The following is a 25574-nucleotide window of genomic DNA, read 5'->3' as shown; positions in this document are numbered from 1 at the left end:
TTTTCAGCCTTTTGAGTCTACTGCTCCCTTGACCAACTACATTCCTTTTGTAGCACCCCTGTGGGGCTCAGGAGCCCAGTTATGTAACCCCATGCCTGTAGAGCTGGCAGCCTCTCACTCTTTTTCAAATACCCTCCCTTGTTCCCTTAGCCTTCTCTCCTCTCTCCTCTCCTTGGGAGTCCTCTGGGCAGGCAGCTGCTGCCCCAGTCTCTGAGTTGCATCCCTCTGCCCCCAGAAGAGGTGCCTCCTCACACTGCCCCACAGGGGCCTAGGACTTGTCTGTTCATTCCTAACAGCAAGGGCTAGCAATTGCTGGCTGGGCTCCCTCGCCTTCTTGCTTGCTTACGCCAAGGCCACTTTAGTTCCTGGCAACCAGCACCCCCTGGCCAGCCCCAGAGGCAGCATTTGCCTGTGGAGCTTGTAGCCAGAGCTGTTGCAACAAACAGCTGTGTAAGCCTTTGGGAAGCAGAGATGCAAGGGGGCACCAGAGGAGGGAGGGAAGGAAAGAGAGACAGAGGACAGTGTTGGCTGCGGCATCCCTAACCATCATTCAAGACACCTCAGGGTGCCACGACACAGTGGTTGAAAACCACTGGCGTAGGTTACACAGTTGTGATTTCTAAATCTATGAGCTTGAAAACAATGCATACATTAGGGAGTGAAGATCCCTAAAATTCCTGGGTATCGGGATTTCTGCATAATTTCTGAAATTAGAAAATGTGGGGTTTGATCAATGGATTTAGCAAGGCCTTTAAAAAAAAAGTCAAGCCAGTTTCCTTAGTTGCTTCGCTTAGAGAGGTGCTATCACATGCAGTGGTACCTCGGGTTACAGATGCTTCAGGTTACAAACGCTGCAGGTTACAGACTCCGCTAACCCAGAAATAGTACCTCGTGACCTGCGCAGACGCGGGTTACGCTCTACTCAGGATGCGTACGGGGCTCCAGAATGGATCCCGTTCGCATCCAGAGGTACCACTGTATATAATGTTACCATAGGGGAAAAGGTGGCCTTTTGAAAAACAGGTTTGGAGAAAGGAGAAGACCATGCACACTGGTTCTGTATTCCCTCCATGAAAATGCTCTGTATTCCCTCCATGAAAAGCTCATGTTGTAAATATGTGTAAAATAAAGCATATTTCTTAAAGACAATAGTCTCCGCTGTGCCTCATTCCAAAGGAACACAAACCCTGGTTAAGTGCCAAGACCCCTGGAATTTTGCTACCGCTCGGCAGAGACTGTGGTGGCCGGTAACACTATTAATAACGCAATCAATGAAGGTGGCAGATCAGCAAAGCTCTTTCCACCGGAGTGGTGGAACAACATGATGCCAGCTTAATACGGTCAAAGGTTGCTGATTGGTATGCAATAATCCATCATTTAGTGAAGACATACTCTGGTTCTCGTTCAGCATCAATTACAAGACCAGGCTGTTCGATTCACACACAATGCAAACCTAATACCACGTACTTGGAAATATAGGAAGCCCTTTGCATTAGACACGCTTGCAAGCAAGCTCTTGAAGCTGAACAGCTGGCTGGATTGTGTTGGATTGCATTATATAACACTGTATCTTACTGATGTGTGTTTTTTAAAAAATCATTTAAATATCATTTCTAATGAAGGGTGGGATATAAATCTTAGACTTTATTTGCACAATCCACCTGTAAGTTCTTTTAAGCAAGACTCCACCCTACTGAGGCTTTTGCCTTAATATTGTATTTCAGCAAACCTTGGGGTTCCCCCAACCCTGATAATACTTCCCAGTTGTGCACAGATGGTGCTCTTTGACTTCATAAGGACCCACACTTGCTATTAGTAATGGTTTGCTATTAGTAATATCACATAGGACAATAATGGTCTAATAAGGCTGCAGTAGGGATGACTGAGACTGTGTATATGAGATGCTTTTAACAATAAAAACTGCTGCATGAATGCTAAGCATGACTGCCTCTCATATTCTTTGAATGCATGCTGTGTGGGTGTGTGGATGTGAACAGTCCCATTGTTCTGGCTCCACGTAGTCGAACATGCTCCATAGATATGTATTCTTCTGAGCTACTAAGAAGCAGCATCTGTGTTTATTTTAATCTGGTCATTTATATTATCTGGTCATTCTTTTGTTCAAAATATGTCTGTTAAATTTGTCTTTGTACCGTTAAATTCATAGAATCATAGAATCTTAGAGTAGGAAGGTACTCCAAGGGTCATTTAGTCCAACCCCCTGCAAGGCAGGAATCTCAGCTAGAGCATCCATGACAGATGGCCATCCAACCTCTGGTTAAAAACCTCCAAGGAAGGAGAGTCCACCGCCTCTCGTGGGAGTCTGTTCCACTGCTGAACAGCTCTTACTGTCAGAAAGTTTTTCCGAATGTTTAGTTGGAATCTCCTTTCTTGTAACTTGAAGCCATTGTCTCATGTCCTTCCCTCCAGAGCAGGAGAAAACAAGCATGTTCCCTCTTCCACATGACAGCCCTTAAGATCAGGGGTCAGCAACCTTTTTTAACCATGGGCCAGTCCACCGTCCCTCAGACCATGTGGTGGGCTGGACTATACAGTGGTACCTTGGGTTACAGACGCTTCAGGTTACAGACTCTGCTAACCCAAAAATAGTACCTTGGTGTAATGGGAATTCGGGTTGCTCGTGCGTAAAGGATGCTGAAGCTCTAGGCAACGTTGCCTGGCTAAACCTTTCCCTGGCTGGACAGCCCTTTCTCCATGGCTGTGTCAGTCGCTGGTAGAATCCGTCAGTGGGCGTTTCCTGAACTTCTTCCAACATAAAAATTCCTTGACGCCCAGTCTCCGCTTAGCCTCCCTGCGCGGAAGCTTTCTGCGCAGAGTAGGCGTAGCCAGCGGAGGTCCTGGACTCTCCCCGCTGGTCTCTGTGGAAGAGTCTTGGAGCCCTCTCTCCGAAGTCCTTCCCTGATCCCCTTCCTCCCCGGTGTCACGCTGATTACCTTCCCCAAAGGGAGTGTTCTCTCTCCCTCTACTGTTCCCTTCTCCTGCATGGTCGGGGAGCCTTACCTCCACTCTTGGCTCCGATGGCAGTTCCCTGACACTTGGGTTAAGAACTCTGCTTCAGGATGGGAACAGAAATCATGCGGCGGCGGCAGGAGGCCCCATTAGCTAAAGTGGTACCTCAGGTTAAGAACAGTTTCAGGTTAAGAACAGACCTCCGGAATTAATTAAGTTCTTAACCCGAGGTACCATTGTATTATGTTACCATAAAGCACCAATGCTGCAGCAAGCAAAGGCTCCAGCAGCTCAGTCAGCTGCTTGTGGCTGGAAAGCCAGACAGGATGTTTGTGACTGTTGCCATGGGAACAAAGGGGCAGTTCATTCTGTACTGAGCACCGGATGTTAGCTCAGTGTGTGTGTTATATGACCCGTACTGGAAGTACATGGGTGGAGTTTTCTTCTTGCTGTTGTCGAGTGCAGACATGTTTCTCTGTACTGATATGAGAGACAGAAATAAAGGATGTAAATAGTTTTCTGTCTGCTTCTTTCCCCTCTTGGGGGACACCAAAGGGGAGAGATGATGAACGGTGTGTTCCTCTCACACATCTGAGATGAATCGCCGAGACCTCGCCTGCTTATCAGCAGAGTGGAGACGCGGGGAGGTCGACAGGAATATCTGCCGGTGCCTACGCTGTGGCACATTCCTCTGACCCAGGCAGAATTCCAACAGTGGCAGCCTTCGGATGGTTGCTGTTTTCTTCGATCCATCGGACATCTGGATGAGAGGCTGGTGAATTGTCCTCCTCTGCTCCATGGAAGCCTGATTGGAGAGGCTGATTCTCTGCAGCCAGAAGCTGACCAGAAGAAGCTGACAGCCAAGCCGATGCTCAAGGTATGAGACTTTTAAGGGCTTAAAAGTGTGAAAGCAGATTGATTCATTCCCTGCTTCACGGAGAGCGTGTGTGGGAAAGCAGCTCCAACTTAGAAGAGGCCTGCATACCAGGCATTTTTGTGGTTTCCTGTCCGAGGAAAGGAATGCGCTGTTGCTAGGCAACGTCCTTCAGAAGGCTGTGCCTCAGAGAGGAGAAATGGAAAGTTACTAGAGAGGGCTGGACAGTCAGACTATGCCTCAGAGAGGCGTAAACAAAGTTTGTTATGACTAGGTCCTCACGAACTGGTGGAAGGGACTTTCCAACGCAGCCAGTGTCAGAGTTGCCAGGTGTCAAGAGAGTAAACAAGCCAGCTATTGGATTTTAGAGGCTTGTCTTTTAGAGTCAATGCAAGGACTCAAAATGGATGCCAAGAAGGGGGGAGGCTTGCCTTCTCCACCCCTCCTGACCAATGACAATTATTCATCTTGGTCTGTAAAGATGAAGGCCCTGCTGCAGAATCAGAGACTGTTTGGGGTGATTGAGAATCCCATCCCAGCAGCACCAACGCGTGCTTGGGAGTCACAGAATGTGAAGGCTAGGACTGCTATAATTCTGTGCGTGTCAGACTCGCAGCTTGTGCATATACAGCATTTAGAATTTGCGCAAGAGGTTTGGAACGCGCTGCGTACAACGCATCAGAGAGATGCTGGTTCTTCAGCGTTGCTGTATTTTGAGAAGTTGACCAATCTGAGATTAGCGCCTGATGGAGATGTTCAAGCGCACCTGACAGAGATGAAGTTTCTGCGTCAACAGATGGTGGAACGCAATTTTCGTCTACAGGAGGAAGTGTTTTGCTTCATGATGATAAACAGCCTGAACCAGACCTACAAGGTTGTTGCCAGTCAGCTTGGTTCCCTACCTGCCGCTCAGCTAACCGCGGAAAGAGTGTATGCCGTCGTCCTGAACGAACACGACAGACTTGCTGCACTGGAAGTGAAAGACAGAGGGAGGCAAGAACAGAGTTCGAATCTTCCCACTACTGGAGAGCATGCCGTAGCATTGAGTGCCGTCCGATGCCACAATTGTGGACAGACTGGGCATCTACAGCGAAACTGTAAGAAGCCACGACAGTCAAAAGGAGCCAAGAACAGCTCTACGAAGCCTGAGGCGTCAAGCAAAAGCCGTACCATGTGCCAGGTGAAACCTGCAAAGGCTATGATGGCGAAAGGAACCACGCCAGATGTTGGGAACGCATTCATAATCGATACCGGCGCCACGAAGCATCTCTGCCCACACAGAGGACTGTTTTCGACGTTGAGGAAGCAAAGCTTCACTGTGAAACAAGCCAACGGTCAAGAGCTGGAAGCGACCGGAATTGGAACTGTGTATCTTGAGAGTCTGAACTTGACTATAAGCGATGTTTACCTGGTTCCAGAACTGAAATTTAGTCTGCTGAGTGCTTCGCAGATTGCAAAGAAGGGACTAAAACTGTACTATGATGCTAAAAGATGCAGGATCTACAAAGATGGAGAACTGTTTCTTACTGCCAAAGAGAAAGATGGACTGTATTTGTTGACTTTTGATCAAAGTGATTACATGAAATGTAATACTTCTGATTCTAACGAATTTTCTCTTACAGGTCTGACCAACAAAGAGGACACCAAGAAGGTGGCTAAGAAGGTCGACAGAGCTTTTCAGCGGGTGTATGCTGATGTGATTGGTCCCCTAGAACAATCTAGAGGCGGTGCAAAATATTACCTTGTGTGTGTTGATTGTTACACTAATTATTCTTGGGTTTACTTGATGAAGAAACCGCAGGAAACTTTAGAAAAGTTTCAGGAGTTTTGTGACAAGGTTAAAAGTATGCATGATGCTAACATTGATTGTCTTTTCACAGATGACAAGCCAGTTTTTCTTTTACAGGATTTCCAGAGGTTCCTGGATGAGAAAGGGATAAGACACAAACTTGCTAGTTCCGAAGAAGCATGGAAGAAATGTGTCTGTGTTAGGGTGAACAAAGAATTGCAAAAGGGGATGCATGCGCAATTGCTAAGTTCACATTTACCACATGATTATTGGGCCGAATCTTTAGCGTCCTATCTTCATGTGTGGTTGAGGAAAGTCTCAACAGAGTTGGGATGTTCTCCTTTTGAGAAGCTGTTTAACAGAAAACCTTCTGTTGCCTATTTTAAGGTTTTCGGGTCTCATGTGAGAACAGAAGCTCCAAGTGGGGTAAAGAATGCCAGAGGCATCTTTGTGGGTTATGAAAAAGGTCTCTACAGAGTAATTTTGTCTGAATCTGGTCAAGTGATTCTCACAAAATTTCTAGAGAGTGCTCCAGAACAGGAGAGAGTGATAGTTAACACTTTTTCCACAAAGGATTCTGATGATGATGATGAGTTTGATCTTATTGAGTTCAGTGGTACTGATGATGACACCGATAGCTCAGACAGCTCAGTTGTCACAGTCATTGAGAGGAAATCTCAAATAATGACAAGACCCTCAGAAGAGGAGGATAAACCACTGATTAAGCTTAGTACTGGTTCTCCAGAGAGTTCAGAGGCTGAACCAGAAAGCAGAGAAGAGCTGCAACTCTTACGTAGATCTGAGAGAGCAACGAAGGGTGTACCACCCAAGAGGTATTCAAAGGAGTTTGCTAACCTTGCATATGTTGCTGTTGTAAACGACCAAGGACAGATTGAAGCTGTGTCTGAGTCAGAGACAAAGGCACAACAGAGAGTCGTTAACCAAGGTAATGTGAAGTCACACAACCAGAGAGGTACATTGGTAAAACCAGTGGCGGGTAGTTCCAAGGGTGGAACTGAAACAACAGGGGAATGTTATAAATATAACAACTGTTTGTTTTCTTCTCTGGATGACGCTTTGCTCGCAGCACGCATTGATACTTTAGGGGGAGGATGTTACCATAAAGCACCAATGCTGCAGCAAGCAAAGGCTCCAGCAGCTCAGTCAGCTGCTTGTGGCTGGAAAGCCAGACAGGATGTTTGTGACTGTTGCCATGGGAACAAAGGGGCAGTTCATTCTGTACTGAGCACCGGATGTTAGCTCAGTGTGTGTGTTATATGACCCGTACTGGAAGTACATGGGTGGAGTTTTCTTCTTGCTGTTGTCGAGTGCAGACATGTTTCTCTGTACTGATATGAGAGACAGAAATAAAGGATGTAAATAGTTTTCTGTCTGCTTCTTTCCCCTCTTGGGGGACACCAAAGGGGAGAGATGATGAACGGTGTGTTCCTCTCACACATCTGAGATGAATCGCCGAGACCTCGCCTGCTTATCAGCAGAGTGGAGACGCGGGGAGGTCGACAGGAATATCTGCCGGTGCCTACGCTGTGGCACATTCCTCTGACCCAGGCAGAATTCCAACAGGGGGGGGGGGATGAACGAATTCCTATGCCCTACAAATAACCCAGAGATGCATTTTAAATAAAAGCACACATTCCAGTCATATAAAAACATGCTGATTCCCAGACTGTCCGCGGGCCGGATTGAGAAGGCAATTGGACCGCACCCGGGCCTTAGGTTGCCTATCCCTGCTTAAGATATTTGAAGATGGCTATCCTATTTCCTCTGAGTTTCCTTTTTTCTAGGCTAAGCATACCCTAGCTCCATCAAGTGCTCCTCGTAAGGTTTAGTTTCCAGGCCCTTGATTATCATGGTTGCCCTCTGCACATGTTCCAGCTTGTCAACATCCTTCATTGTGCTCACATTAATGCACGGGGTTGGAGCACATTGGAGTCTGTGTGATTACATGAGTGCATTTATGTATTTTAGAACTGGAATGAAATCCATATATTTTATCTTAATTCTTTTTTTAAAAAATCAAGTTTAACCCCGGAATAAGTGTCCACAAACATTTAAGCTAGGATTCTCATGCGAGAAAACTTAGAAAGAGGACGTCACTAGTCCATTACAGCAGTGGGTATCTGCAAACACTTAAGCTTGAGTTCTACAAGGGGACTTAGCCTCAGAAAAGCCTCTCTGGTGAATCAGGGGACCCTCCTAAAGGGCATGAGATGAGCTAGAGTGGGCTGCTAGAGAAATTAGGAGTTGCTTCAAACAAAATGGAGTCAGCCACATTCTGTGCATGAAGCAGAATTTGGTCAATTACCTCCCCTTCTCCCCTGAATCCCATCCCTGACTCATCAGAAGGGCTTTTTATGAGGAAAGAGGCTGGAAGAAGGAGGGAATTGTAAAGTGTCCTTGTGTGACCTTCCTTTCCCCCCACAGTTGTTAGAATCAATTATTGATGTCTTTGAGCCTTAGAGATGCTCATTTCAACTCTTGTACATTATAGCATGTTTGACAAAGAGGAAAATGGCATATGGTTACCATGTTTTGAAATGGTATGCATTGTCTTTAAAATCTATCAGAAAATTGAATGGAAGGGGCCCTTTCGGGTATCTTGTACTACAGCCCTACCTCTCTCAAAAACGCACTCTCAGCCCATGGCAGATAAACTTCAAACCTGGCAAGAGATGCCCCTCTTTGGTGCAAAAGTGCTAGCACTTGCACAACACAGCTATTGTGTTTTAATCACATCTAATAGTATTAAATGTAGCTTCATAATAAGCAACAGAGACACTTATAAATTCAGGGTTAGTATTACTTCATCGGATAATGTTTTGAGACGGGAGGTTCAAGGGGAAATATATTTCATTATAGTAAAGGGAACCCAATGGGAATATGAAATACACAGGCATACAATTTAAAAACAATCCTGTAGCTAGGTTTTATTTTTCTTTTACTAAAGCTTACACAGCATTCTGTATTTATGTTCTGTCTAAGCTTTAAAAATTAAGATAAGAATTAAGAGCAATTCCAAAAGTGTTGTTTTTGCTCTCTCTCAACGACAGGCTTATCAAGATGTTCAAACTACAGTGTTATTCTGCCTGAAGAGAAGATTTGAAACAAACTTATTGTCCCACAGAGCTCATAGTCCTAGTGGCTAGAATATCTTCTTTATTTTTGGCACTAATTCCTGCAGCGAATAGCCATTTTCAGCTCCAGAAATTAACTGCAAGCACTTGGAATTTAATGACTGATGGGCAAAGCTTCACTCAATCTATAACAACAACAAAAAAATGCTAGGTATTAAAATAATAATGAAAAACATTCATCCCTCCAAATTATATGAAATCCTCATCAATAAATCTCTAGAACCCAGGCTTCTCAGTTGGCTATATTAAAAATGAATTACACGAACTCAGCTTGTACCCAGCAGTATTTTTCTGCAGATTAGTTGGTGACAGTTTTAAAAACCAGTTGGCAGCTTTAGGCTATTACATAAAGAATTGAGTTCTTGGCTGAAATAAAGTTACTCAGTAGTTTCATGCTCCTGTTAAATGTATTCTGAGGTCTTTTCTGGGAATAAAGCTGTGTACATACGGCAGCTTTGCAAAGGCTTGAGGGCGGTATGATAGAGGCACTGCAGGTCATGGTTAAAAGCCTCAAGGTGGGACAGAAAAACAGATACCTGTTAAACCTATTTAACTGTGACAGAAAAATAAACATCTGTAACGCAATCATAGTCATGCCTTTTTTATTTTTTTATTTCTTCATGGGTATGTTTTTTTTCTTTATCTGTGTGCAAATAAAGTTTCTCAAATACATTATCTTTACATACCCTAAAAGACTATCAATTCACTCCTATATTCAGAAGTCCAAATTAGTGTCTTCAATCCATATGTATGGGAAGCAGCCTATTTTACATATTATTTATTTAGTTAAAACACTTTTATTCCATTTTATAAAGCTGAAGGCAGCCTACCTAAAGTTATCAGATTATCTCCCATCCATCCCCAGACCTGCTTAGCTTCAGCAAGGTTGTTGAACTTTTATCACATGTCTTTAGGCTATACCATGTTAAAATATATTTGGTTTGTGCATTATAGAGACCAGTGGAAAATTACATAAGTGAGTAAGTGAGTTTGGTCCACCAGATATTAACAATTTCATTTGCAGTTCTGCAGAAAGACAAGAGAAATGGTTTAACTATAAATATTAGTACAGTGGTACCTCTGGTTACAAACGTAATTCGGTCTGGAGGTCTGTTCTCAACCTGCAACTGTTCTTAACCTGAGGTACCACTTTAGCTAATGGGGCCTCCTGCTGCCGCGCAACTTCTGTTCTCATCCTGAGGTAAAGTTCTTAACCTGAGGCACTACTTCCGGGTTAGCGGAGTCTGTAACCCGAAGTGTTTGTAACCCGAGGTGTTTGTAACCTGGGGTACCACTGTACAGGTTTGATGTAAGACTGGTTTGAGACTGCTATCAAACAGGTTTGATGTGAGACTGCTGATTAGAATGTTACAAATGCAGTATTTGAACAAACTCTAATTGCCTCTTAATAATAAATGCTAGCTGGCATTTTGAATTTCTTGTATTCAAAAATTATCTGTATTTCCCCTGAATTACAAAAAAAGAGGAAAATTTTATAAAAGAAGCGTTGACATTGCTGGACACACGTATCAGCCTTTTGGAGCCAAAGCCCTAGTCAGTGAGCCTTAAATCTTTAATTATTACTGATTAAAGAAAATATATATACGTGAAACCTAATGAAACTTGGGATGTATCAGATGTATCAGGATTTGGTTCACAAACATTTGGTCCATGTGCCCACACATAAGCTGTGAAAATGCACTGCACATATTTCCTTAACCATGAACCTTGGGGAATCTGACTACTTTAGACAGACTGTAAATTCACCAAGAGAATTCTGATTGATTAGTTATGATGAAAAACTCCATTACTGGCAGTCAACAAGAGATTCCAGGAAGATAAATGTGAGATCAACAGATGAAGAATGAGAGCAGATATGCTTTTTGACACAGAAGAAAACAAGAGAGATTGGCTGCACTGTGAAAAGGAACAGGAGTGTACAGTAGGTTTCATAGGCTCCCATCTCATTCCTGCTTTCAAATGTGCAAAGATACAAAAGCTGGAAAACAAGCATATGATGTGTTTACTCAGAAGTAAGTATGCTGGGGCCTACTAAATATGTGTGCATTATGGGATGGAAACCTCAGTAGCTTGGCTGACTGTTCACATAATTGCAAACCGGATTATGTACTGCTCCAGGGCTTCCTTAAATTGTAATAACAACAAACCACAGAAAGTAGCAATTGACCAACCTACATTGGTGTACAGGAGTTCTATGGAGTTACAGTCACTCATGAATGGAAACTTGAAGTAACAAAATAAATAAGAAAAGAGTTCAGCACTGTGCTTGTATGCTCCTTCTCTCCCTGACTCCTTCTCAATAATTCAGCACTTTTTCCTGTCCTGACAAAATCAGGTCACCAGGTATCCTTATTAATGAATAATGCATATTTACACAACTAGCCCTGTGTTGGATATCCTGAACAGTCAGGAAACAACAAAAGCAATTCAGTCACAAGAAGCCATACTTTCCATCCTCTCCTGCAAGCATGTTTGTGTGCGGAAGGTATTGCAGGATCATTCTTTTGGCCCACTGTGTCAGAAGCCAGTCAACACCACAATAAATATATAGACTAAGCTTCAGGAATACCTTCCTGATGGTGCAAGCTGCTTGACAGTGGAACTGACTTCCTCAGAAGGTGGTGGGTTCTTCTTCCTTAGAGGTTTGTAAGCAGAGGTTGGATGGCCACGTATCAAGAGCAAAGTAGAAGGTTTGAATCACCTGCTGATGAAGAAAACGAGGGGTTGCCCATTCCCCTTCCCCAGGATTTTGAGACACAATTCTCTTTTATTTTGCCATTCATTTTGAATGCTCTCTGTTTTTTTTTGGCACACTACCCTCTTTTGCACTGGCCCTTTTGGAATTTTGGGAAAGTGTGGGGTGTCTCAGTCCCAAAATAGTTGCAGCAGGGGTGCGTGGCTTAACACAACATGGCTGCCACCTTTAAAAGAGCAGAAAAGGAGATGGAGCCATATTGGTGAGAAAAAGGGTACTTATATCAGCCACCACTGCACTCACTCACAGGAAGCTCTTTGCATCTTTTCTCTGCTTGGCACAAAATAGAGGGTGAATGTCCATTCCTGGCATCTAATAATATGTGTGCATGTTTAAGGATGCAATGTAGGAGAGGTCAGTCCAATGCAAATGGAAAGTGCCTATTGTGCACTATGGCTTTTTCAGGGGATATTTTGCAGGTTGCATAGGAAGTACTGCATAGGAGACGCCCAAACAAAATGACCTTTGAGATCCCTTTGGTGGCTAGGTAGGTGAACCAGAAGGCAACAGCGTTTTGCCTTCCCTAGAGTTCATTTAGTCTTAGGGTTAGCCGGACTTACTCTTAAGTTCCACTGACTTGAGTGGCAAGCTAAGCCAGAACACATTTACCTCCAAGCAAGCTAAGCCTCCACACGTTTTGCTCAGAGGGCAAGCCCCTGAGTCCGGCGGCTGTTACTCCAAAGTAAGCCTGTCCACGGAGACGCGAGGAGGGGAAGCGGAGCGAGCTCGGGGCCCCTTCTCAAACTGGAGCCCTGCTCGGAGCCGGGCAGACGGCGCTCGGGAAACAGGGGCGCCGCGGGGCAGGGCAGGGCGCGGCGGCGGCCGCCTGGGCTCAGGGACGCCGCGAGGGCGGTGCAATGGCACCAAGTAGCCTCGCCACCCTGCGCTCCAGAGGCTGCGCGCGAACGGGAGAGCGAGAGAGCGAGCGCGTAGACGGCAGGCAGGCTGTCTGGTTGGGCGTGAGGGTCCGGCTGCTGGGGAAGGAGGGAGCCTCCCCCTGGCCCTCCTCCCGCTTCCCCCTCCCCGCCCGCACAGCCGCCTGGGCCTGGGCCGGGCTTGGGCCGAGAGGCGGAGGCGCTCGGCAGAGCCTTAAAACTTTCCGGAGCGGCCGTGGCGCTTGGGGGCAATGTGGCTGCTGTGGCTGCTCCTGGGCTCGGCGGGTGAGTCGGCGCCGGGCGCGCACCCACAGGAAGCGGGGCATGGGGGGCGGGAAAGAGAGCGCGAGCTGGGGGAAGGGGAGGCGAGCGCGCCGTGGGGACGGACCTGCAGGAACCCCGGAGGGCAGCGGCGCCTCACGCCCCCCTCGCGTTACTATGACCCCCTCAGGCTGAGGGTGGCGGAGGAGGCGCGGGCTTTGCGAGGGTCCAGGACCCCTCGGTGTGGACTTGGAAAGGGGGGAGAGCCGCCTCACACAAAGCACAACATGCACAGCAACTTGGGAGTGCGTTTGCGTCTACTCTTTCCAGGGTTACCTGGATTTTCTCGGACAACGCTGCTTGGTTGCGATAGCCCCAGATGGGGATAAGTACTACGATACCAGCTTTTTCGTTTTGTTTGGGGTGCGCGAGTGGTAGAGTTGCTTATTCCTCTCTTCCTCCCCCCAAACTCTTCATCTCAGCTGGAGAGGCAGGCTAGTGACTGGCAGCTCCAGCTCTCCGCTCTGTTCCTTTTAAGTACTGTAGTTTGTTGATAATTTATGTAGTGTTTTACAAAGTGCCTTACCATGCCTGTCTCTTCTCACAGTTCAGTTTGTATATTATTATTATTATTTTTAAAAAACCTACCAGTCCTGTGTTAGAGAAGGGAGAGCTTCTTGAAGGAATATACAACAACATCATAAAATATTACACACCCCCACCCCCACCCAGAGCATTCATAGTACAGTGGTACCTCTACTTATGGACCCGATCCGTTCCAGGGTGCCATCCACACCCAGAAAAGTCTGTAAGTAGAGCACTGCTTCTGCACGTGCGCATGACGCAATAGAGTGCTCCTGCGCATGCGCAAAGCACACAGAATCCGCAACCTGACGCAACTAGAGGTATGACTGTGTTCAGAAAGTTCCTTCCCCTGCCTCATTCATTTGCTTAGAACAGCCACATAAGGGTTTAAATGTGACTTCTGGTGTTGGGGTTCTTCACATCTAGCTGTGGTGCAAAGTGTCATGGAGGTAAACCTTCATTGTATTTCATAAAAATACACATGGAACCACAGGGCCCTTCTGTCCCAAAGGAGCATCAGATTTTGGTTGGTGTTTGTGTTAACATTCTCGTTCTCCTTCTTGGAGTTTTGGCTGCAACCTTCCTTTCTGTAGAGATACGCTAGCTACTGTGTCCTGAAAGGCCCAACCAGTATCATCAGTCTGACTTTTGATGACTTTTGTTTGGGGTACTTCCATCTAGATCCTCTTCCCTTCTAAGTGAGTTTGGCAGGAGTTAGAAAGGTGATACTCAGCAGCATATCTCTAGGAAAAGAAGTATAGTTGAGGAGAGAGGAATCAGACATCTCTGTGATACCACATGTTTGGAAGGGTCCAGAAGTCTTCTGCTCCAGCCCCTGCTGCAAGGCAGGAACTCTTCCTATCCTCTAATTCACCCAAGAAATCCACACCAAAGAGTTATAAGAATAAAAAACTGCTTCCAGGTAACTTGGAAGAGGCATTTTTCGCAGTGCTAAACATAGGCCCTTGATACCTGAAAATATGAACTATGTATTAAGTCTTCAAAACCTGGATCAATGCAGCTTTGCATCTCCACTTCTAGCAGGAGATACAGATGTTGTATGAACACATAATTTAGAACACTTGATGCAGAGGAATTACTCTGGTGCTGTTTTTTCTTTATAACACTTGAAATTGTGGAGCCCAACTCAAAACAAAATGAACTTTCTGACAGCATAAATACTTTAAAAGAAACAATTCAAAATGTCTTTCAGGTTGAATTGAACACAGGTTCAAATGCCATTTCTGTTTACTAGATCTAGTGAAAATGCTAGCAAAATGTCTGTGTTCTAAGGATCTTCTTTATCAACCCCCCCCCCCAATTAAAGCATTTCACACAACTCTGCAACTACACATAAAATGTGCCCACAGTGGGAACTGGGAGAATTCTATCAAAACTGAGCAAAGTTGGTGGTGCTAGACATAAAACTCTCCTCTCTCTCTCTCTCTCTCTCTCTCTCTTTGCCCTGACTGCACAGCACATCATTCCATCTTGGATTTTCCATTCTCATCTAAGCTGAGTGATTTATCTGCTGTCTGTTTGTATTTAATAATAACCATGTGTAAATAGTGATACTTTGCTGCTGTAGATGTTGGCAGAAGATGCTGTGGGTGTACAAAGGATTTTGCTGTAGCAGCTTTGCGATTTCAAAAAGTGTTTGCAAAGCTCATATACAGTTCTTTATGAGCTTCCCCATATAATATTAGGAGTGCTTTATCTCCAGATGCATTGATGTCACATGAAGTTGCATTCTTTGCTTTCAGTGTCATACAATAGTTTTACCATTGCAAGTAGCATCACCACCTGTTGCTGTACAAGCAAAAATGACACACATTTATTAACCCAGATTTTTTTTAAAGAAACCATTTAAATATTTCATATTTGAAAATTGTTGTTCTTTGACTCGTGTAAGTACAGTGTTCTGCTGGATAAGTTCAGCAAACAGAAAAGTATCACTGGGAGGACTGTGCCATTTGCTACACCATGTTTGTAAGAGTACTGAGACTTTCACAGCTGTCTTGTATTTTCCCAGGGGCATCACCTGGGCTTTATTCACTGGAAGCATTTGTACACATCAATAGAATTTGGCTTTGGTCAGTCTTGTGGTCTTCTAATCTCCAAGTTGTCTCTCTCTTACAGCCTTGTGTTAACTTGAGCCTTGGGGTCAGTTTATATATTATGGCTGCCACTGTTGTCATATTGGAAATACATTTCTGTGCAGCAGCTTGCTATGCTGTTGGGTGATTTTTAAAATGTCATTTGAGAGCTCTCCCCCCCCCCCCGCAAAAAGTGTGGTGCTTGCGGGGGGGAATAATACATTCTGTGTGGAGAGTTGTTGTGCACACAACTCTCATGACATGGTCATGCCAATGGAAGTTATACAGTGGGTGGCCACGATGTGCAAAATGGCCTTTTAAAGAGTCAGGTCCTGCATAACTCTCCAGGAACCCTTTAACCCAGGGTTGCCTTACTTTTACACACTTGTTTATTGCACCCTTGTACGTAAGTCCACAGAACTTGCTAGTCTGCTGGCAGAGGAGTGTTGGAGAGCTCTGACCCCTTGTGCAGCAGACCACTGCCTTTTTGTCCTGGGAGCAAAGGAGGAATGGAGTGTTTTGCTCACCTGCATGTAGTTCCTTGCATTCACTTGGTATGCAATTCATCAGTTGCTAGGAATTGCAAGTGGAGATCGAGTGCTGTTGCACTTATGTTCTGCTTGCAGACTTCCCATAGGCTTCTGGTTGGCTGCTGTAGGAACGGGATTCTAGACTAGATGGACCCTTTGGTCTGATCAGTTGAGCTCTTCTTATATACAGTGGTAACTCGGGTTACACACGTTTCAGGTTACATACGTTTCAGGTTACAGACTTTGTTAACCCAGAAATACTGCTTCAGGTTAAAAACTTTGCTTCAGGATGAGAACAGAAATCGTGCTCCGGCGGTGCGGCAGCAGCAGGAGGCCCCATTAGCTAAAGTGGTGCTTCGGGTTAAGAATAGTTTCAGGTTAAGTATGGACCTCCGGAACGAATTAAGTACTTAACCCGAGGTACCACTGTACCAAGTTAGTGCTTCAACAGAAGACTTGTAGTGCTGAAGATATTCTGGAGAAGGCTAGTGTATTTCTGGTTTGCTATTGTTAGGAATAGAAATCCTGCAACATTATGACAAATGATATCCCTCCCATTTCAGGAACAAGTGTTTATTGAAATGGTGGTTGTTATTTAACAACCTGTTATTAACAGATGTATGTGGACACTAGGAAATGTTACTTATTATCTTTGAGATACGGAGCTGAGATAGCAAGATTTTCAAAGCTTAGTTGCACACCTCTAGATTGTTAGGGTTTTGCATCCTTTTAGTATATAATCTAAACATCACACAGGAAAGCTCTGTCAGGTAAGAGAACTGAGATCTCCCATGCTGGTAAAATTATTTTTCCAAAAGATTAGCAGGAATATATAATTGGCTAGATAATGATAATGATTTGCTTTGATGTTCATTAATGTAATGGATTAATACTTAATTGACCCTCACCGGAAAACAAAAACATTATTGGGTAATAAATCAGAATGTCAGGATAAAAAATAATAATGAAATGTACAACTACAAGTTGCCATATTGCTAATGAAGGACAGAACACTTTTTACAATAGTGGGCACTTGTTTGTTGAAATCTGAATACAGGCTGAGGGTTCTTTTTGCATGTTTGATATAGGTAAGAATTTATTGTGTGTGTGATGCCTGTAGGCATTGTGACAAAGTGTCTGTGTAAAATATTTTTAAAAACCTAAAACCTTGCTTTGTGTAGCTGTGTCTCTTCCTACAGAGCTCCTTGATGGTTAAGTGGTGGAAAAGAGAGAGAAGGGCCACCACCACTCCTTGATCAAATTTAGTTTTCCCTAATAACTGTCAGCAACAGAAGTTTATTTGAGGGGGGAAAAAACACATAGTTGGGATCTTTAGAAACTTATATCAGACATTTGGTCCCATGGTTCTCTTTAACTCTTAAAAATGAAACAAACAACCATGAAAAGTATGCTGTTATAAACATTTGGATTTCACACACTACAGATAGCTTTCTTTGGCTGCATTGAGATGAATACCCACTGTGATCACAAGTTCCTTCCTCTTCAATTCCCTCTGATAAACAGGACTTTATTCATTGCTTTCTTTCTTTTTGCCATTATGTCTGAACTATGGTTTGAACAACCAGGATTGCTAACTGTGGTTATTAGGTTCTGCAAAACAAAATCTCAAATACTAGTTTCCAAGTTCCAGATCTTATTCACTGCAGTATTCTGAAATGTATAAAGTAATCAGGATTGTAATTGCAGAACGCAAAGATGAATGAGAGAAATTAACATTGGGGGTGGGGGGTGGGGACAAGGCTTTCCAGTTTCCCTGCATACATATCAGTACAGTCACTGTAAGAGAATTAAATATACAAATTTACCTTAGAGTTAAAATCTATTTAATATGGGTAACTTCCAAAACTAATTCTTGAATTATTATGATACATGTCGTTTAACTTGAAATGTAATATCAGCTTCTGCTTTATTTTTCTAGCTCTACTTAAGGGTGATTTTGTTTTCAATACTAGTCTTTGTTTAACTTTGTTTAACTCTACTTACTAAAGGGTGATTTTGTTTTCAATACTAGTCTTTGTTTAACAAATGAAAACAGCTTTCTTTGTTTTTATACATTATGTAGTACAGTAGGAAGTTTTTGACCCAAACTGATTACAGACAAGCAAGGAAACACCCAATTAATACTCCCCAAATCTCCTTTAAGAAGAAACCTGTGCTTGGTGAATGGAAACCATACCATTGAATGTTGAGAAGTATACGTTCATTTGTGAAGGCCTTTTATTTGCGTTTGATCATTGCATAAGGTAGTTGCATATAGTTCTCAAATGGAGGATACATAAACAAAAGAATAAAATATGATGTTTGAACTCATTTGTGTCATGTAATAAAATACTGAGTACTTTATTTGTATAGCATAATAAATTCAGGAGATAAGCTAGAACAAGGGAATAAACGCCTAATTCAAAATAGCTTCCATTTTCTCAACTGCAGGCAAAACTCGAAAAATTAGAATATTGTGGAAAAATTAATTTATTTCAGTAATTCAACTTAAAAGGTGAAACTAATATATGAGATAGACTCATGACATGCAAAGCGAGATATGTCAAGTCTTTCTTTGTTATAATTGTGATGATTATGGCATACAGCTGATGAAAACCCCAAATTAATAATGTGGCACTGCTGAGGTGTTATGGAAGATCAGGATGCTTCAATAGCAGCCTTCAGCTCTTCTGCATTGAGGCAGTAATTGATGCAAAAGGGGCCCAAACCAAGTACTGAGTAAATATTCATGCTTCTACTTCTCAGAGGTCCAATATTGCTCTATTTGCAGTCCTTGTTTTGCTGATTTCATTTAATATTCTAATTTTCTGAGATAGTTAATTTGGGGTTTGGGGTAATCAGGCAAATCTTAGGACTATGGAAACATATTTAGGCCACAGCTTAGTAGTTTAAGTGTCTTTCCTAATGAAGAAACCAGGCATATATTATGATTAATAATATGTCATCAACATAGCCTATCCTTAGTAGGTTTATACCTTCCTGGTAGTAGAACTATTGTTGCTGAGTTTGTCAAAATACAGCCAGAGACTTAATTCAAAAACACATGCAAACAAATCACCAGTGTTGCAAAGCATTGCCTATTCAAGGACTCTTCAAAAGACAAGTGGAGATTTGCTTGGAGAAAAAATGCAATGTTATTGCACTGTTAAAAGTTTGCAGGCATTCCACCTGGCTTCCTGCTGTTTCCCACATAGGAACGCTTATGTTGAAATTATGCTTTTTTTTTCTTGTTTCCCTTTACTAATGAAGCAAAACTAGCCAACGTTTGTGCTTCTCTCTACATTCAGGGCAATAAGAGTTGTATCCTGCTCAGAAACAACACAGGATTCTAAACTTGTTTGCTGCTAGACTAGATTATAACTTCACTGCGTTATGGAACAGAGTTGTATCAACAGTCTGTGATGGAAGGGGAAGTAATGTGATATTGCTGCTGTTGCTTATGAATGGGCTAGTGAAAAATGAGTAGCACCTCTACTTCGTTTTCATAATGTAAGAACACAGGAGTAGTAGATTAATAAACGTGCTGCTAAGCAAGTTGGCAGTGACTGTTTCTTTGAATAACATGACAATGTAGGTGTTCACTATGTCAAATGTAAACCAGTATTTTTTGGAAACGTGCTTTGATTTATATGCACAGATGGGAAAGATTAGTACTTTCCATTGTAGGTACTGCATTGTACACCTAAACAGCCACTGGTGAAGTTTCCCTATACATCAACATTTGCAAAAGGTATAAAAGATTTGGGAAGGTTGGACTTTTTCTAATATGTGCTGAGCACCAAATGGATCCTTACGTAGGGCAGGCAGCTGCATGTGTTGGACTCAAATAGCCAGTAGTCACGTTTTCCTGATTCTCATGGGAATTGCTGGTTACCTACATAGACTGGTTAACAGGTTTTGATGCATAAGACAAAAACTCTAAATGGTGGTTAGAAATATAATTACAGGCACCCCCTTATTCACCCCCACCCCCTTATGCACATTCTACTTAAGCATGGCCGCTTTTACACAGGCCGCCACGAAATAAATAAATAAATCACTTTACATTATTTCAATTTTGCTTGCAGATGCCTGGAATGTAACCCCTGTGTAAGTCAGAGGGCGTCTGTATAATATATTAAATAACTTTCAGCTTGTTGCCGTTATGATAGCATAGAATTTGATCCCAAATTTGGTCTACCTGCCTACCAGTAGAAACTGCTCTGAGCTAACCTCTTAGGTGCCTGTTGCAGGAGAAGTTAGGTGCAGGAGAAGTTCAGTGACAAAGCTGTGTAAAGCAAGCTTTCTAATTCTGTCTATGCAAACATTTTAGTTCTGAGACTTCCCAGGCCAGCCTGCAGCTCTCAGACAGTGACTGAAGTGTAGCCGCTTAGAAACACAGGGCTTCCATGCACTTTTATGTACACTGACATGTAGGACAGATAGTCACATATTTTGTAGGGTTATTATGTCTTTTGTAGTACTTAAGCATAGCAAAATCTGCGCCTAGGTAAAATGTAGAATGTATGTTTCAATGTTAAAAATGGCATTTTAACAGTTGCAGGAAAAATAAAAAAATTCCTTCCAGTAGCACCTTAAAGACCAACTAAGTTAGTTCTTGAAGTGTGCATGCACATGAAAGCTCATACCAAGAACTAACTTAGTTGGTCTGTAAGGTGCTACTGGAAGGATTTTTTTTATTTTGACTATGGCAGACCAACACGGCTACCTATCTGTAGTTGCAGGAAAGGCTTTGCTTCATGCCAAGTGAAATGAATTTTGCAGGCCCCTGGTTTGTCATCGTTCAGGTCTCCTATTTCAGTGGTATTCTCTTTTCAATGAGTGAGTGGTTTGTTAATAGGCACTTAGAGCAGTGTGTTAAAAGTTAGATTTGACAGCAATTTCAGTTCAGGCAGAGAGACCGTCAGCTTCTGTGTATCAAAAGTTTAGAGTTACTTAAAAAAGAAGAAAATTAAAAAGAGGATGTTTGTCTTGGCAAAAGGGTATGATGAAATATATTTCTACTGAAATATATTTTAATGTATTGAAACAGGAGACATGATTTTAAAATAGTTCACCAGCGCTGTACCTCCAGACCGCCTACTGACCTTTAACTTAAATAGACCATGGGAAACTTTACAGGCTAGCATCATTTGTCATTAATAGCAGTTGGATGGGCTATCTCTTTTACTGCTGAGAAATGTCTTGTGCTTTTCTCCTTCCTCCAGCTAACAAGCCCTTGACAGTGAAGTACTGTTTTTAATTGACTCTGAAGGGAACATGCAATATTGAGGGAGATTTTGAGGCATATGTTTCTGGTCAGTGAACACCCAGCAAAGTAATGTGGTGGAGTTCTTCTGAGAGTGTATCACTTCATATAACTACTGCGCATGACAGTTTTTCCAGTGCAATTTTCCCATAAGAAAATCCCTGTTTAATTGTCAATTAGAAAGAAACATTTGATACAGACAACTCTTTGATAACTCTAGCATTCAAAAAGCACAAACCTCTTCCTCCATTATTTTTGTGGTCTGAAAAGGTTCTGTCCCAGAAGAAATCTTCACAATGAGATTTGGTTCGAATGTATAGATCTTAGTCTTTTTAAATCTGGAAATTTGGGCTTAGGGAGTGCATTACCTATTCATCAGTTTTGCATGATTTGCAAATGCTGAAGTCTTCAGGCAATTGCAAGCAATAGGAATTGTAGGTGAAATCTAATATTGTATGAATGCTTCCCCCCAGCCCTCAAAAGCAGATTCTGTGGGTGCACAGAGGCTGTAGTGAGGAAGAGTAGAAGGGGAAGTCCTATTCTGTGGGTGGAAGTTTATTCTGCGAGCAGGTGGACACAATTGGATATTGCCCTTTGTAAGTACTTATGAAAAGCATTTATTTAGCTACTAAACCTAGTGTTGGCTTCCATATATGCTGTCATTTCTGGAGGTTTTGCTGAAATCAGTGGTAGTCAGGAAAATGTGATTAGCATTTCAAATGTTCTTCCCTTGGCACAGGGGGGAATGGTGATAACGGGCCTTTTAAAAAAGAGCTTTTGCTACCATCAACTTAAAGCTGGCACATCTAGTCATTCCTTCTTGTTAATTTGCTTCTTTATGTATACACTTTATTTGAGCTTTTTTTATTAGCGAAAGGTATCTATACAAATTATGGTGAAACACATAATCTAATCAGAATGAGTTTCTAGAAGATTCCTAATAGGACTTTTGAATACTTGCCAAGAGAGGTTTTAGGCTTTCTAGTAAATTTCTTAAATGGACCCGCTGGCCTGTTGGTTGTTTGAGAGCCCTCAGGTTAATATTGGGGCACTTGCTTTCCAATTTCTGAAAATCATCAGTGTAGAGATGTCTGGTTCAGTGGATATTATTATGTAATTAGCAGAGTCAAACTATATGTGAAAACTGAAGCAGCAGCTTTGATCACTCTGACAGCATGGTGAGTGCAAACTGAGGTTGAGCGGAGGTGTTGCTTGCCCATATAATTTATTAATTGTTTCCTTGGCTGCCGTCCTTCGTGTATTCTCTGGAGGAATGTTGCTTTTAGTCAGCACACTGATTTGTATAACTTCTAAACCAACTTAATTTTATTGTGTGTAGCACTTAAGCTGCATCTCTTAGTTGCTTTTTGAGGCAGGGAAAATTAGGGATTTATTTATTTCAGGATTTGTATGGTGCTTTTCAGGGCAAAGTCTCCCAACAGTGTTGAGCAGTATACATAACACATGTACAGTGGTGCCCCACAAGACGAATGCCTCGCGAGACGAAAAACTCGCTAGACGAAAGGGTTTTGCGGTTTTTGAGCTGCTTCGCAAGACGAATTTCCCTATGGGCTTGCTTCGCAAGACGAAAACGTCTTGCAAGTTTGTTTCCTTTTTCTTAACACTGTTAATACAGTTGTGACTTGACTTCGAGGAGCAACTCATAGAACGCGGTGTGGTAGCCTTTTTTGAGGTTTTTGGTGATTTTTGAAGCTTTTCCAAAACTTTTCTGACACCGTGCTTCGCAAGACGAAAAATTCACTAGACAAAAAACTCGCGGAACGAATTAATTCCGTCTTGCGAGGCACCACTGTATACATGGCCTTACCTATTTAAACATGATATTCCATGCTATGGTGCCTATCGAGGCTGACTGCATGATTTAGGGGCCCTGGGGCACATGTAATACGTAATAGCAACAGTTGAGTTGGCATCCAGTGCCATCTAAAACCACCAGTACCTCTAACCATCAATACCTGAAGTCAAGCCTGCCAATTCTTTACCATTTGAGTGAACAACGGCTCTGGTTCTTACTTGACTTACTTTATACTGGCTATTTGGAAGTTTTCGCTTCTGCCCAGATCATTTTGAGTCAGGACCCTTCCCAGGGCCGGGATACGTAGCAGCAGCAACAACAGGAGTGTGGGGTTGATACACATTAAAGGTAAAGGTAAAGGGACCCCTGACAGTTATGTCTAGTCGTGAACGACTCTGGGGTTGCAGCGCTCATCTCACTTTATAGGCCGAGGGAGCTGGGGTTTGTCCGCTTCGCAGACAGTTTTTCCGGGTCATGTGGCCAGCATGACTAAGCTGCTTCTGGTGAAACCAGAGCAGTGCATGGAAACACTGTTTACCTTCCCGCCGGAGCAGTACCTATTTGCACTTTTTAGGGTGCTTTTGAACTGCTAGGTTGGCAGGAGCTGGGACTGAGCAACAGGAGCTCACCTTGTCCACCACCGACCTTTTGATTGGCAAGCCCAAGGCTCAGTGGTTTAGACCACAACGCCACCTGCGTCCCTTGATACACATTGAGATCATGTTACTGTTATTTAATTAACGCTACTACCCACCCTTTGCCAAGGTGGTCCCAGGGCAGTTACAGCAATTTAAAACTCAGAGTTTAAAACAGCTAAAACAAATTACAGTCACAGGAATAGGGTTGGTCATGAACCCACCCGCTCCTCTGCTGTAACTGTATCAGTTTTAAAGAATAAAATATAGGAGCATAAATGAATATAGAATACAGTAGGGGTGGGAGTGACACATGTTTTTATGGATTCTTTTGTTGATTTCATTCTCATATGTTTTATACTGCCTTGATATGTTTTTATGAAAGTGTGAATTTTAAATGCGTAAATAAAAAAAAATACTTCCCACCCACATTGCATTTTGTATTAGCATAGCCAGAATGTGGTAATTTTTGTCTACCACAATTTTCTTATGACTGCAGAAAGAGCCCTTTAAAGCCAGATTTGCACAGTTACATATGTCATAACTGCAACTTGATTTGTGAAATTGTTATAATGGAAACAGTCTTGTCCTGCAGGCACAATGCCTGATAAATTTTGTCTCGGCTGCCAAGTGAAGTGTAAGGCTTATCATTGGATTACTTCCACTTTTAATAGGCCATATGACTTAGAATTATAGAGTTGTCGAGTTGGAAGTGACCACGTGGCTCATCTAGTACAATCCCCTGCAATGTAGGAATATTTTGCCCAGGGTGGGGCTCGAACCCATGACCCTGGGATTAAGAGCCTCATGCTCTACCAAGTGAGCAAGACTAATCATAATAAAAAAAGTATTGTTATTGCCACTCTGGGCAGCTTCCAGCAAAATACCAAAACATAATAAAACCGCAAACATTAAAAACTTCCCAATACAGGGCTGCCTTCAGATGTCTTCTAAAAGTTGTGTAGTTATTTATCTCCTTGACATCTGATGAGAGGGCGTTCCACAAGGAGGGTGCCGCCGCCAAGAATGCCCTCTGTCTGGTTCCCTGTAACTTCACTTCTTGCAGCGAGGGAGTTGTCAGAAGACCCTTGGAGGTGGACCTCAGTGTCTGGGCTGAATGATGGGGGTGGAGACTCTCCTTCAGGTATATTGGGCTGAGGCTGTCTAGGGCTTTAAATGTCAGTGCAGTGGTACCTCGGGTTACAGACGCTTCAGGTTACATACGCTTCAGGTTACAGACTCCGCTAACCCAGAAATAGTACATCGGGTTAAGAACTTTGCTTCGGGATAAGAACAAAAATCGTGCTTCAGCAACGCGGCAGCAGCAGGAGGCCCCATTAGCTAAAGTGGTGCTTCAGGTTAAGAACAGTTTCAGGTTAAGAACGGACCTCCGGAACGAATTAAGTACTTAACCTGAGGTACCACTGTACGAACACTTTGAACTGTGCTTGGAAACAAACTGGGAGCCAGTGAAGATTCTTTAGGACTGGTGTTATATGGTCCCAGCCGCCATTCCCAGTCACCAGTCTAGCTGCCGCATTCTGGATTGTTGTCACTCCTTTGGTGAACAAGTGGTACCAGGGATTACTCCTAAAACAGCTAAGGGGGAACCAGCTAGGAAACTGAGGCTAAAAACATGACTTTGTACATTGAAAGCAGATGACAACTTTCTGAAATCCAGTCAAGGTTCTTCAGACAGCTTGAAAAAAGTGCCACAAACTGTGATTATTTCTAAATCGCTGACCATGTACACCCATTTTCTTCAATGAAAAAGTGCACTGAATGTACCAGACTTTCCCTTTCAAAAGAAAATAAGGACGTTATCTGGTCCAGAGCTCTGGGTTGACAGATCATTCTTAAGAGAGTGATCAAATTAAAACAGTAACCTACAGCATCTTTGCAAATTCAGATTTTGGAAGCAGTCACACCCACTTAACAATAAT

At 43.0% G+C, this 25574-nt stretch overlaps 1 protein-coding gene and 2 long non-coding RNA genes across 4 annotated transcripts in view; 1 reads left to right on the top strand and 2 right to left on the bottom strand.

Annotated features, from left to right (window-relative positions):
• The window catches only part of LOC310689185, a 94491-nt gene extending 81329 nt beyond the window's left edge, over positions 1-13162 (bottom strand). Inside the window, exon 1 of the long non-coding RNA XR_014517386.1 lies at positions 13037-13162. This is a non-coding gene — a long non-coding RNA (uncharacterized lncRNA). The remainder of the gene's footprint in view (positions 1-13036) is intronic.
• The window catches only part of LOC310689190, a 606488-nt gene that overhangs the window by 174534 nt on the left and 406380 nt on the right, over positions 1-25574 (bottom strand). The gene's annotated exons all lie outside the window — the stretch shown is intronic.
• Positions 12493-25574, top strand: part of LDLRAD3 (low density lipoprotein receptor class A domain containing 3) — a 123819-nt gene continuing 110737 nt past the window's right edge. The window contains exon 1 of one of the 2 annotated variants that reach the window (XM_083465218.1): positions 12493-12724. In XM_083465218.1, the coding sequence (XP_083321344.1) occupies positions 12691-12724 (34 nt within the window). In that variant the 5' untranslated portion in view covers positions 12493-12690. The remainder of the gene's footprint in view (positions 12725-25574) is intronic. The other variant, XR_014517058.1, reaches the window with a different exon arrangement.

The sequence above is a fragment of the Podarcis liolepis genome (assembly GCF_965112155.1).
Source record: "Podarcis liolepis genome assembly, chromosome: 1".
In the NCBI taxonomy this organism is placed as follows: Eukaryota; Metazoa; Chordata; class Lepidosauria; order Squamata; family Lacertidae; genus Podarcis; species Podarcis liolepis.
The sequence above is the reverse complement of the archived record's forward strand: the minus strand, read 5'-3'. Positions and strand labels throughout refer to the sequence as shown.